At 42.0% G+C, this 13,779-nt stretch overlaps 1 protein-coding gene across 3 annotated transcripts in view; it reads left to right on the top strand.

Annotated features, from left to right (window-relative positions):
* The window catches only part of ABCB1 (ATP binding cassette subfamily B member 1), a 52,174-nt gene that overhangs the window by 37,367 nt on the left and 1,028 nt on the right, over positions 1-13,779 (top strand). Inside the window, exons 21-27 of one of the 3 annotated variants that reach the window (XM_073003127.2) lie at positions 572-775; positions 3,159-3,259; positions 4,889-5,029; positions 6,521-6,677; positions 9,070-9,267; positions 11,417-11,623; positions 13,196-13,342. In XM_073003127.2, the coding sequence (XP_072859228.2) occupies positions 572-775; positions 3,159-3,259; positions 4,889-5,029; positions 6,521-6,677; positions 9,070-9,267; positions 11,417-11,623; positions 13,196-13,342 (1,155 nt within the window). The remainder of the gene's footprint in view (positions 1-571; positions 776-3,158; positions 3,260-4,888; positions 5,030-6,520; positions 6,678-9,069; positions 9,268-11,416; positions 11,624-13,195; positions 13,343-13,779) is intronic. The other 2 variants (XR_013537792.1, XM_078378677.1) reach the window with 2 other exon arrangements.

Raw genomic sequence — 13,779 nt, 5'->3', positions numbered from 1 at the left:
GATGCTGTGACACTTACCAAGAATGTTTGCATGAACAGATATAATAAAGAAATAGTCAGTGCAGCACAGGGAGGCATACATGAACTGTGATGAGCCAAAGTGGAGTCTTGCTGAACTCTAGCAAGTTCATGATCCAGTAGAAGTACAACACTGAAGTGAAGAAGCAGTTTGATGTTAGACCGCCCATCATCAGGAAGTAATGTGATCAGTGATCACTCATTATGGTTAAGAATGGATACTGGAAGATACTGTAACTCTTAACTTCCATCAACAAGTGACGGAAGACAAATAAAGGATGAACTTAAAAGGTACAACTGGGCTGTCAGGAAGAGCGCTTAGTAACTTGGTCCTAGCACAACTTGTTCCTTCCATCATATGTAGTCTAAAATCCAAACTGGAAAGATAAATTCGCTTACTTAAGTGAGATATACCTCTTGTTCATCTGTCAAAATAGCAGATGTTCACCTTGGATTTATAGTGTAATCACTCATTTTGGTTAAGAACGGATACTGGAAGATAATGTTTATTGATTAACGCATTGCACATCTGTATGTCTTTCTCCCTCTCTTAGGCTACAGGAGCCAGGCTAGGGATGATTGCCCAAAACCTGGCTAACCTTGGGACAGGGATTATTATATCGTTTGTGTATGGCTGGCAGTTGACCCTTGTAATCCTGGCTGTTGTGCCAATCATTGCTGTAGCAGGGATCATTGAAATTAAAATGTTGGCTGGACAAGCCAAGAAAAATAGGAAGGAACTTCAAGCTGCAGGGAAGGTAAGTTTGAGCTCTTTCAGGATTTTTTTAAAAAAAGATATTTAGTAACACTTTCAAGGTTTAAAAAGAAAAATAATTAATATTTGAGTTATGACTTTAATGTAAGTCTCTATTTTCCTGTTTTTCAGAAATAATTAAATAGCATACTAATACTCATCTTCTTTTAGTAACTACAGTTTAGTTGTTTTCCCACAAACTTCTTTCTGTTTTTGATTAAGCATCACGAGTCAGTCTCTGATCCATGCAATATGTTTCCTCCATCATTTAGTGAAATCCTAATTGTAAAAGTGACTGGAAAGTGCAGTTGCTCTGAAAAATTAATAAAGTTATCCCTTGCTAAGTTGTAATTGTAATGTAGTATTTATTTTGCTTTAGTTGCTGGAAACACATTAGTTACAAGTAACGAGATATCTGTAACAGATATCTAAACTCTCGACAGAAGTAGCGTGGAAGGAGGGCAGTACAAGAACAAGAGAGAGTAGGAGGGGTGAACACGTTGTTGCACGTTTCACTAGTTTAAGTCTTGCCCTGTTTCTTTCTGTTTTTCTTGTGGCGGAAAAGATAATCTAGAACAGTGATTCCCAAACTTTAATTCCTCACCCCTTGGCAGCCCATTTCCAAAAAACGGTAGCCTTCATATTGGGAGCTAGGCTAGGGGGAAATCTCCACCCTCTCATCTTCAGTTTGCTTCATCATCACCTCTGATACTGTCCATAATGGACATCATTTTGGATTTAAAGCCAATTTGCTGGGCTCTCACGCGGTGAGCAGGAAGAGAAAGAAAAGCCTAGGGGTTTCTCATTGCTCAGGATATAAACAAGGGGTTTACACTGTTGGCATACAATATGTGCCTTTTCCAGCCATTATTCAACTTTTTTTCACATACCCCTAAATCAGACCTGGGCAAAGTGTGGCCCGAGGGCCACATACGGCCCACAAGCCACTCTTGTCCGGCCTGCGGAGAGTTTTGAACATCAAAACCATTTATAGCTTTTTTTTTTCTAAAGTTGATCAATTGCTTATCTTTAACATACCACCAAAAACCTCTTTAGCATTTGTGAAGATTAACAAGTTTAAAATAAAAACAATCATAACATCACTGCTTCATTTTATTTTTAAATAAGTTGGTTCGGCCCCCGAATACAGTTCAGATTTTTCATGTGCCCCCTATAGAAATTAATTGCCCACCCCTGCCCTAAATGGAGACCCCTGGTTGGGAATTACTGTTCTAGAACACTACCTTTCACATTCTTCCTGACTGGGTACTCCTCTATTCCCCAAAGCTATTTTTCAGCTTTTTCATACCTGGGTTTATGATCTATTGCTGCCTTTTTGTCAGCTTATGTGGGCAGTACCAGGTTTGCTTTCTTGTACCGTTCAGTATTCACCCTACTAGTTTCTGGAAGAGGTGACATGGCGGAGCAGAGCCGCAGCGCAGGATGTGGCTCTTAGCTCTCCATGTTATTTCTGAAGACTCTTTGGATTCAAAACTCCCTGTTATTCACACAACAAAGAGAGGAGCTTTAGTTCACATGGAGACAGGGGAACATACGTAGCCTCTTTAGCATTCCTTCCTAGTAGCCTCCCAAACCCCAATATCTTTTGAAGATAAGCAACTCTCTGTATGGGAGAAAATCAGATAGGATGCTGCGGAAGGAAGAGAGATGGGAGAATATCCTTGCATTTGCTACATCCCCTTCATCCTGGAACTAGAATTTTAAAAAGTTACTTTCTGGATTTTTGGGCAACTTTCGGCGTTCTGGCTATATTCATTGGGGGATTCTGGGAACTGTTGTTCAAGAAATAAATTTCTTAAGCTCTGCCTACAACACAATGCAGATGCTTCATGTAGCAGCCATTTTAGGAGTACAGGGCATTTCTCTTGTGTTAATGTTGGGCTCTGTGGATATTATGTGAAGCCGGTTACCCGAAAGTGCCAACAATTAAGCCTCAAAGTCCAGTTTTTAGCATTCATAAATGGAGTGGTCTGTTACAACAGCATGTTACTTCCACCTTCTATAAGCAGGTTGCCCTCCAGAAGTTGTTAAATTATAACTCCCATTTTCCCTCCTCATTGATTGGGAGAGAGTACCACAACATCTGGAAGGCCAAAACTCTTTAATAATAATAATAATAATAATAATAATAATAATAATAATAATAATAATAATAATAATAATAATAATAATAATAATAATAATAATAATAATAATAATGTGCCTTCAAGTCAATTCTGACTTATGGCAACCCTTTTGGGGGTTTTCCAGGTAAACAAGACTCTTCTAGCAGCTCTTTTTACTTCTTTCACAGATTCTGACTTGCTAGGAGAACCTGATATCGGGGAAGCTAGTTTTTCTAAAAGCATATTCCCCTCTTTTTGCAGATTGCGACAGAGGCAATAGGGAATATTCGAACAGTTGCCTCTCTCACTCAGGAAAGAAAATTTGAATTCATGTATGGGCAAAGTCTGGTGGGACCATACAGGTAACAAATCAGGCATGTTTGTCCAATACTTGAAAAGGAAGAATCAACTGTTCCTTTTTACTCTGCCTTGCCTTGTACGGCTCAACCATGTTACTAAGGCGGGATCCAATGAGTATTTTTCCCACTGCTTGGTCTACTGCCCAGACGGGCTGGTTCCCTCCTTTTCCCAGCATTCAGACGACATAATTGCTGGAGTGAAACAGCCTATCCCCAGAGTGTTCCTGTCCACATCTTTGTGGGTCTCTCTCAAGGGCTAGTATTTTTGGGAGTGGGCAGAATCCATTTTGGTTTCTTTCCAGCACAGGCAAATAGAGCTTGTCTCCAATTTGACAGCTGGTTTCTATTTCACAATATTATTAAGTGGCTTAAGAAGACAGCTTAGCCATTTCACAGTATTGAGAAATCAAAACACTTCCTCTGATCCTCCTGGCAGTAAGTAAAACAATTGTTTTGAAGTCTATTAGGATAGTGCTGATGTGCTACATTGAAAATATAATAAAATAAAATAATTGAAAGCTTCCTCCAGCATGCAGGAGGAAGGAGGAGGCAGCAAGGGTTGAGATTTTGTTTGTGTTGTTGTTTTCAACAGGGGGTGAACCAAACACAGTCATTTGAAGGGTGTCTGCCATTTTGACACAAGATTTGCACCAAACGGTGTATCAGATCTCTGCATCTCTGCCCAATGTTACGTGAATCTATTTAGCTTGATGCATCCCACCTCAGTTGAGACTTTGCAGGCCGGCCCTAAGAGCTTTTTCTTCTTAAACACTACCTGTTGTGAAACCTAGCTGGATATTTAGAATGAGGGAACGAATGTAGAAACAGTTCTACAAATGAAATCCAAGGACAATTTATTTTCATGTTTGCACCTTACTTTTATTTCCACAATTGTAGAAAAACAGAGCAGCAAATGAATTACGAAATAATGCAGAATACCATCGCAAAGTTAATAAGATAAAGGATAATCTTAAAAAAGCTACAATGATTGTCAATAACATTCCGATTCGAAGAGAGAAAATTAACGATTGAATTAGCACAAGCAATTCAAAAGTAATGGCCACCATCTCATTGTTGATTTATGTGCTCTCATAAGGGAAATTGCATACGTCTTGGCAGGAATGCAACCTGCAACTCATTAATGAACACCAATTTCCTGCCAAATCATATGTACTTCTCTTTGCAGAAATATAAATCGACTATAAGATTCTGGCCAATCATCATTAAATCTTTGCTCCCTTGTAAGCAGCTAATAATGAGTAAAAGAGAACCTAGAGGATAGGTGTGAACTTCCAGCATTCCAGATCATGTAGAGCAGTGGTCCCCAACCTTGGGCCTCCAGACGTTCTTGGACTTCAACTCCCAAAAATCCTGGCCATCAGAGGTGGTGGTGAAGGATTCTGGGAGTTGTAGTCCAAGAACACCTGGAGGCCCAAGGTTGGGGACCACTGATGCAGAGGCTTTCATAGAGCCAAGAACCACCGAGGGTGGGAGGTCTACCATGCTCCACCTCCTTGCATGTATAGAGTAACCAGATTGGAAACACCAGAATAGGGCTAATCGTAATATAAACTCAGGTATACAAAACAGCAGAAGAAGAAAAAAACAACATTCCTCCATTTTCTTTTGCAGAAATTCTGTAAAGAAAGCACACATTCATGGGCTGACCTTTGGCCTTTCCCAGGCTATGATGTACTTTACCTATGCAGGATGTTTTCGATTTGGTGCATGGCTAGTGGAGGAAAATTACATGGAATTTAAGTCTGTTTTCCTGTAAGTATATCTAGTCTAAGCAAGCTGTGCTTTTTCAACTATAATATTGTGAAATCGGCTCTTTTAATGCATAGATTTATCTTTGACTCAGAATTGCCTGAAATTGTTTTAACACCCTCATATGCACATATATATGTGGAACAGACAAGTGTGTCCCCAGATAGAATCAATGACAAGATTGGGATTGTCACCATTTTGTGGGTTGCACGTTTCCTCCCAGTCCATTCCTAGCCTTGTCTGTGACCCCTAGAACCTCCTACAGCACCAAAATATTTTTCATTTGGAAAAAAAGGAGAAAAATAAATAAATGAAGGGAATTGCACCTTTGGGTGGAATGATTCTCTTTTAAAATAGGATATAGTTCCCAAACTTTGCCTTAGCCAAAAATGGTTTGAAACAAATGGACAAAAAAGGAAATGCTTGTTATTGACGTTGGGCTAATCAGGGATCCAGGAGAAGCTTTGTTTCGCTTGCCTCAGCAGCCATTTCTTGGCCACTAGGAAATCACTTCACTGAGCTGAAAGCCAACAAAGTATCTCCTGGAAGTTGAATCATGGCAAGTGGACTTCTTTCTTATTAGATTGAAATATTTCGCTATTCATCCAAGTAGCTTCTTCATTCTGAAGAGAGTTGGTAGGAGACCCCTGATATATCCTCCACGTTGGTTTCACTTCTCTCTAGTCTGAATATGCTCCTTAGATGAATAAATGACCAAAGGATGGGGGGGGGTGAGTGAAAATCCCACCTTTGCAGTCCTTCTCCACCCATTGCCATGCATCATTAACAGTTGTTAACAGTGGCTTTCTGTTGGGTGTGGTCCTGATCTTTCTGGGGATGGAGGAAAGGGGAGAATGATAAACAGGAGGCAGATTGTACCTAAGGCCTCCACTTCTGTTGAGTTAGGGATTTTGTATATGCACATGTATGGCCTCCCTGACCTCTCTCTCAAACCAGCTATCTTTTTGGTCCAAAATGATCTTGGTCATCAAATGAGTGTCCTTTTTCCTTCAAATGAAGGAACACTGCTGATTGTGGTCCTGATCCATTGCCCCTCCTGTGCTGGGCCATTCTCCTTTTTAGTGGCTGTTTGGTACTAGGTTATATCAACAAAATACATATAAACAACAACAACAAAATTGTGGTTGAACTTTTCAGCAGCACATAATGGCCAGAATCCTTATTATGGTCAGATGTGGTAAAAGAAATTATATGACAAAGAATTTACCTGGTGATCCTACACTGGCAAGAACATTATTGGTGTTCACATGTGGTTTGTGTAACTTTACATGGCTAATTGCAACTAATTGATGAGCTGCTGGGGTACATCTTGGCTACCTGCCTGATCATATGCCTGATTACACAACCCAGATCCATCTGACTGGCGCTTCATCGATTAACTGCAGTCAGTTGTGATGTACAAACTTTAAGGAAACACAAATAGGATTCCAGCCTATATGAATGGTAACCCTTGTTTTTCCCCTCCACTCCCAGGGTATTCTCCTGTATTGTTTTTGGTGCTATGGCCTTGGGACAGGCTTCTTCACTTACACCTGATTATGCCAAAGCAAAGATATCTGCTGCCCACATGTTCATGCTGTTTGAAAGAGTACCATCAATCGATAACTACAATGATGAAGGACTGAAGCTTGTAAGTTGATCCCTTTCCTACCATATAGAACATTTTAGTATTTGCTTCTGTTACTTTGTGGTTGGGGTTTTATGAGATACCTATTGCTACACCCACTAATCCAGGATGCGACCACTTTGTCTCAATTTATATACATGCTCAGCCTCCTTCTCTGCCTTTCAGCTCCTCACTTGTTTGGTTTGATGTGAATAAACCTCACTGTATTTATTTATTTTATTGGATTTCTGTCCAGTCCATCTAGACCAAAGGTCTACTCTGGGCGGTTTACAAATTTAAAAACAACAAAACCAAAAAACATATATTATAGATCCAATGTGGCGAAAGTGTAAGAAATTAAGATACGGCAGAAGGGAAAGCCTGCCCAAATAGCCAGGTTTTAGGTTTATTCCTGAAAACACCCAGAGAGGGAGCCAGGCGACTCTCCACTGGCAAGTTGTTCCAAAGACGAGGGGCCACTGCCAAGAAGGCCTGGTTCCTTGTCCTTTCCTTCCGGACCTCCCTTGGCATTAGACCCCTCAGCTGCCCGGCCTGGCTGGAACAAGTGACTCTGGCAGAACTGGGTGGGAGAAGGCGCTATGCCAGATATCAAGGTCCTAAACCATTTAGGGCTTTATATGCAATCGTAAGAACTTTGAAATCAATGCAGAAATGAAGGGCAGCCAATGCAAGGTAGTCAGAGTGGGGAAAACATGATGGTATACCACTGATGTCTGGGACACCCACCCGAAAGGCCTCAATCTTGCCTGGGTTCAGCCTCAGTCCATTCTCCTGTTTCCATTTCTGAACAGCTCCCAAGCAGTGCTCAAGGGACGAAACAACATCCACTGTTGTTGGAAAAAAGATGTTGAGCTGAGTATCATCAGCATACTGATGACACGAAGCCCCACATCCCCTGATGACCCCTCCCAGCAGCCTCATATAGATGTTAAATAGTATTGGAGAGATAATCAAGCCCTGCAGAACCCCAGAATTGAGGATCCATGGGGCTGAGAAAGTCTCTCCAATCTGCACTTTCTAGGAACGGCCCTCCAAGAAGGAATGGAGCCAGGCAAGAGCCAGGCCACTGATTCCCAACTCGGAGAGCCTCCCCATGAGAATACCGTGATTGACGGTATCAAAGGCGGCTGAGATATCGAGGAGGACCAGCAGAGACATTTTGCCCTGTCGGCCTCCCTCAGTAGGTCATCAAACAGGGCGACCAATGCTGTTTCTGTGCCGTGGCACGGCCTGAAGCCCGACTAGAATGGATCCAGGGCATTGGTTTCATACAGAAAAGCCTGCAGCTGATCGGCCACCATCTTCTCAACTACCTTGCTGAGGAAAGAAACATTGGCAATGGGCCTATAATTACCAATATCGTTCACCGCCAAGTTCAGTTTCTTCCTAATGGGCCTAAACTTGAGGGCAAGGGAAACCTTACCCTCCTGGAGAGACCCATTAATTATTGCCATAGCCCATTCAGACGCTATAGGCCTGGCTGCTTTGATTAGCCAGGCCGGGCAAGGGTCAAGGGAGGAGGTGGTGGCATGACAGCGGTCAAGCGTTTTGTCCACCATGTCTGGCATCACAGGCTGAAAGTGGTTAAGTCTCATCGGGCAAGACAGAGTGCTGGATGTCTCTGCTCGATCCACTGTTTTCAAATAGGGGGTAAGATTCCAGCGGATGGCCTCCGCTTTTGATTTTTAAAAGGCTGCAAATTGGTCAGGTGAGATGCTAATGGGAGGCCAGTCACTATGACCAACTCCAGATAGATCGCGGACTATACGGAAAAGTTCCGCCTGCTGGTTGGAGGCTTCGCTTGAATTAAGATAGACTAGCAGTCTTCATCTTAGTTTGGTAGAGGTTAGTCGCTATCCTGACAGCTATTTGATTATTTTCCGTCAGGTTCCAAGAGAGGGAAAAAGACCACCCTTCATGCTGGGGATATGCTCAGCCCCAACTGCCTCAGATGCCTAGTTCTTAAAATCTTGGAAGTTATAGAAAGATCCAGAAAGAGAGTGTGCTGGGCAGGCTAATTCCAACCAGATGAAGTTGCAAGGATGAAACCCAGCCCCCTCTTAGTGGCATTTTCAACACATTTGGATTCGGATTCATACTGAAGTATATGCAGCTAGGCTGGTGGAAGTAGATCCCCCTGCCTCCCTCATTATATGGCAACTCCTTCAGGCAGCACAGTGAAAATGCTCCCTAGAGGACTGGAGGAATCTCTTTGAATTGGCTGAGCTGGGGTGTATTGGGGGAGTATTTGATGTCTCTGAAAGTCGAGATGTACATCTTCCATAAAAGGAAGTCTTTCTGTTCATGAAAAACAGGTGTTGTTTGCAGTCCTATGTTTCTCTGCACAATCATTCTGCTTTTTCCCCTAAAACCTGAATTGTTGTCTTAATTCTAGGAGAGATTTAATGGCAATGTAGCATTTAAGAAAGTGGCCTTCAACTACCCCACTCGGCCAGACGTCTCTGTGCTCCGAGGCCTGAGTGTCGCAGTCGACAAGGGCCAGACCCTGGCTCTTGTGGGAAGCAGCGGCTGTGGGAAAAGTACAGTGGTCCAGTTGCTTGAAAGATTTTACGATCCCCTAAATGGAGAAGTGGTAAGTTTGTTGGTTTTGGGTCAGTTCGGTTTTCTTCACAAGACTGACGCATTTTATTGAGCTGTACTGAGCTGGTGTACAGTATAGTCCACTGGCATAGCTCAGTGGGTCTGAGCAGCAAGCTGTGGAGCCAAGGCCCAGGAATTCTAATCCCCACTGTGTTTCCCAGAAGAGTGGGGAGCAGAGCTCACCAGGTGTGTTTGTGTGTGTGTGTGTGTGTGTGTGTGTGTGTGTGTGTGTGTGTGTGTGTGCGCGTGCGCGCGTGTGCGCGCGCCGGGGGGGTCATGTGCCATGAGAAAGATGGTCTGTTAAACCACTTCCAACTACTTCATACCTAGAAAACCCTGGATGTGTTGCCAAATTGATTTGACTGCAAGTAATTAAATTAATAATGTGATATAATCAGCAACACAACGAAAGAGTAGTTTTCAATCAGCAATTTGATTCTCACTCACTCACTTTCTATTTCTCCCTCTATCACACACACAGAGAGAGAACTCAATTTCCCCTTTATTTTGTTTTCATCAATGCATTGGAGTTTCTCCTTAAAAGGCTCTTATCTTTGGTGCAATCTATTTTACCTTACTTTTGAGCAATCCTTTCATTCACACAGGAGCTGTTTCTTCTCTCATGAGAAAGATCCAGACAGCACTTCAGGGTGCTCCAGTTTTCTCCCCTTTTGGTTTAGTCATGCCCCCACTGGCCATGGTGACCCTCTCCCCCCCCTTTAAAAAAACTCCTCCCAATGAGTCAGCGCTGCATCAGATTTAATACCAGCACTGAAGGGTGCCTCCAATGTATCAAAGATTGTGCTGGGTTAATGAGGTCAAGACCCACTGCTTACATCTCAGGGTCATCACCACGGAGAACGTAGCTCCATTTGGGAGTGGATTAGCAGTTGCATGGGCTGCAGAAGAAGAGCACCAAGAGAGCCCCCAATTGCACCAAATAAACCTGCAACCCTAGCCCTGTCCCAGAAAGCAGCGGGACAGTTTGGAAAAGGGGCAAGATGAATTGATATTACTGAAAACCCATGTAGTCACTGGAAAGTGACCCAAATCTTCAACTTATTTCATATTGAACTTGTTGGTGTAAGTTAGCAGAGTTTTTCGGTCCAGGCAGTCCAGTTGAATGACACAGACAAAGACAGCTTCTTCCGACACCAAGTCTATTTACAGTATATACAGAAATTTAGCAGTACAAACCGGCAGCATGACAGCATCACATTCATTAGAAGAGATCCAACATCTTCTCCACATGTCCACACAGTTATACACATACACATTTACATACAACCAATCAGTGTGGACATTGCATCATCCCAGACTGCATGATTCAGCATTCTGCACACCTGTAAAATATGGCTGCTGATTATCGTAGGCCTTGTTCTGCCTCACTGTGAATATTATCCTTGACACAACTGAAATAGGGAGCTGTTTGCCCATCTGATCGCCCTCCTAAGTTGGTGGCCCTTCACCCTTTTGACAACAGATTCCAGCTTCACTGTGATTTGCACAAACAAGTCTTTTTCCCTTTTCTTTTTTCTGTCCTTAATCTCCCACCAGTTGGATAGCTCCGTTATTTAGGTATCTGGCTGTACAGCCAAAGGTTGGAAGTTCAATTACCCACTGGGCCTCCTGCAAGTAAAGCCAGCCTTTGCAGCCATGGGCAAACTACATAGTCTCAGGGTGCCCCCAGATGACGGCAATGATAAACCACTTATCTACCAGTAAAACTCTGAAATGGGTCACCATAAATCAGAATTGACTTGATGACACATTATTATCATTATCATTATCATTATCATTATCATTATCATTATTATTATTATTATTATTATTATTATTATTATTATTATTATTAGTAGTAGTAGTAGTAGTAGTAGTAGTAGTAGTAGTAATCTTCCTCCATTCAGTTACGGTTGATTTTATTCTATGTACTCTATATCTATTGTTATGTCCTTGTTCTATCTTTCCTGAACTGAGTTCAAGGCAATATATGTGGCTTTTCTTCTCTTCAATTTATCTTTGAACAGTGATGATAATCCTTTTGGAAACCTTGATAATTTCCATTTTAATCACAGAAATGTTGGCCAAGTTTTATACTTAATGGAATTCCTTAACCTGCTTCTAAATTCTTTATTTTCTAGCAACTAGATGGCCAAAGTGCAAAAGAGTTGAATATCCAGTGGCTGAGGTCCCAGATAGGGATCGTGTCCCAAGAGCCAGTCCTGTTTGACTGCAGCATAGCCGAGAATATCGCCTACGGCGATAACAGCAAAGAGATACCCTTAGACGAGATCATTGAAGTTGCAAAAGCAGCCAACATACACTCCTTCATTGACTCTTTACCAGAGGTGAGTGCCTTTGTCAAATGTCGTTCCCTACAGTCTTCAGTGCATTTCCTCAAGCTTTACTGAAATCAGTGCCTTTCTCACAATTCCCAGAATTATTCTGCCAGCTAGCTAGCTGCTGGTTTCTGGGTGCTGCAGTCTGAAACTTTCTCAAGCTTTTGGTTCAGCCTCTGTAGACTTCAAAGTTAGGTGTGACATGAAAGTGAAACAAAATGTCTTTGTAAAGGATAACAGGTTTTTGATTTACAATACAGTGTTTGTGTTAAAAACACATGGACCAGGGAATAATATGGCTAAAATGCTCTTTCTATAATGATTACATTGTCTGATTTCTTTAGTATGAATTACTAACTATAGTGGAGGGGGAATTGGCTTAACCATTTTGGAAGAATTCCCTACGGCCTCATCATGCTGTTTAACTGTAACATACAGTTCTGCATATCCACTCGGGTACCTGACCAGAACGGATGCTGAAAGATGACTGTAAAGCACACTGTGTTTCTCCCCCTCTAGTGTGCTGTGATCTCTCTGTGCTCTCCCTTCCCCAGCAGTCGGGTACAAACGCCTGCCAGCTCCTTGTGGGTGTAGCTGTGGGTGCCTAGTGAACAGCGTAGAGGCCTGCATGACTGAACTTCGCTGTCTAACTTCATGGGGAAGGAAATGCTTTTCCAGCATGCCTGCTATACAACGAAAAGCAGGCTTCTCCCATCAGAAATACTAGCATTTTTCCATGCATGCATGAATTTAATTAAATTTAAATTTAGATGACTGATTACAATTGTTTAATCTGGTTACAGGTCCGGTTCACATTCATTCTGTTCTTATCTGGATTCATGCAGCCCCAAATAAGTTCATAAGCAGTGGTTTCATAATTTTTTTTTATTAATTTGATTTATATACTGCCCCTTTAGTGGAAATACTACTCTGGACAGTTTACAAATTAAAACTTTAAGAGCCTCATTCTTATTCTGACCAACCTTTATTGACATTCTGCAGAAGGCCTGGCTATTTGAGTCTATTTATTTCTTATCATTTCGTTTACATTGGATTTGCACTGATATTTACATCACAGCATACCACAGATAATAATAATGTTTATATGGTTATATGTCTCACGATTTATATGTCTCACCCCCTGCCACCAAAGAGTTGCTGTTCAACTGTTCATGTTTATTGGATGTGGTCTCTTACTAAGCCAGTAAAGAGACAATTTGTGGTCTTCCTCTGTTTTGGAAATTGCTGGCATGTACAATGCAGATGAAATCATACTCCTAGCCACTGAATAATTGGCATTACACTCGTCTCTGACCAGTGCTGCTATAACCCAAGACCAGAAGATCAAATACTACATCAGATCAATAGAAAAGAGAAGTAGTCTGGTCTTTGTACACAATCCAAAGAAGATATTTGTGATTTTTAGTAGTCCAATAAATGTATCGCTGACCCTTACCTTAATCAAATAAACATAGACTTCAGAAATGTTGGAATTGTTAACAAGTCTTACTGCACTGCAGTGTACCTAATGGGATTGCCATCATTGTCTGGGTGCATTTATGAACTGATTTTTATCCATAGAAATACAACACATCTGTGGGTGACAAAGGGGCCCAGCTCTCTGGCGGCCAAAAGCAACGCATTGCTATCGCTCGTGCTCTAATCCGCAAGCCAAGAATTCTCCTACTGGATGAAGCCACTTCTGCGCTTGATACAGAAAGTGAAAAGGTAACTGTTTTCACTTATCTTTGGTATACTGCTGGTGTAAGCACCTAATCGGCTTGGCTTCGGTATTATAGCATATCATGCTTTGTAGGTAGAAGAGCCTACATTCCATTCCCAGGAGCTACTGGGAAAGACTACTACCGAGAAAGCTACTGCCAGTTAGGCTGACTGAATATATTAGCTCTGAGCATCATAACCAGTGGGGAGGGCAGAAAAGAGCTGTAGTCCAATAACTCTTGAAGGGCCACATATTCCCCATTCTGCTGTAAAGCAGCCTTCCTGAACCTCCTGTCCTTTAGATCTGTGGTTCCCAACTTTAAGTGAAGGTTTCTGGGAGTTGCAGTCCAAGAACAATGGATTACCCAAAGTTGGGAGCCACTGCTCTAGATGTATTGTAGTACATCTACTATGATTCCTGGCCAGTGTGTTCAGTCTCGGTA

This window comes from Pogona vitticeps, chromosome 6 (assembly GCF_051106095.1).
Source record: "Pogona vitticeps strain Pit_001003342236 chromosome 6, PviZW2.1, whole genome shotgun sequence".
NCBI classification, from domain to species: Eukaryota; Metazoa; Chordata; class Lepidosauria; order Squamata; family Agamidae; genus Pogona; species Pogona vitticeps.
The sequence above is the reverse complement of the archived record's forward strand: the minus strand, read 5'-3'. Positions and strand labels throughout refer to the sequence as shown.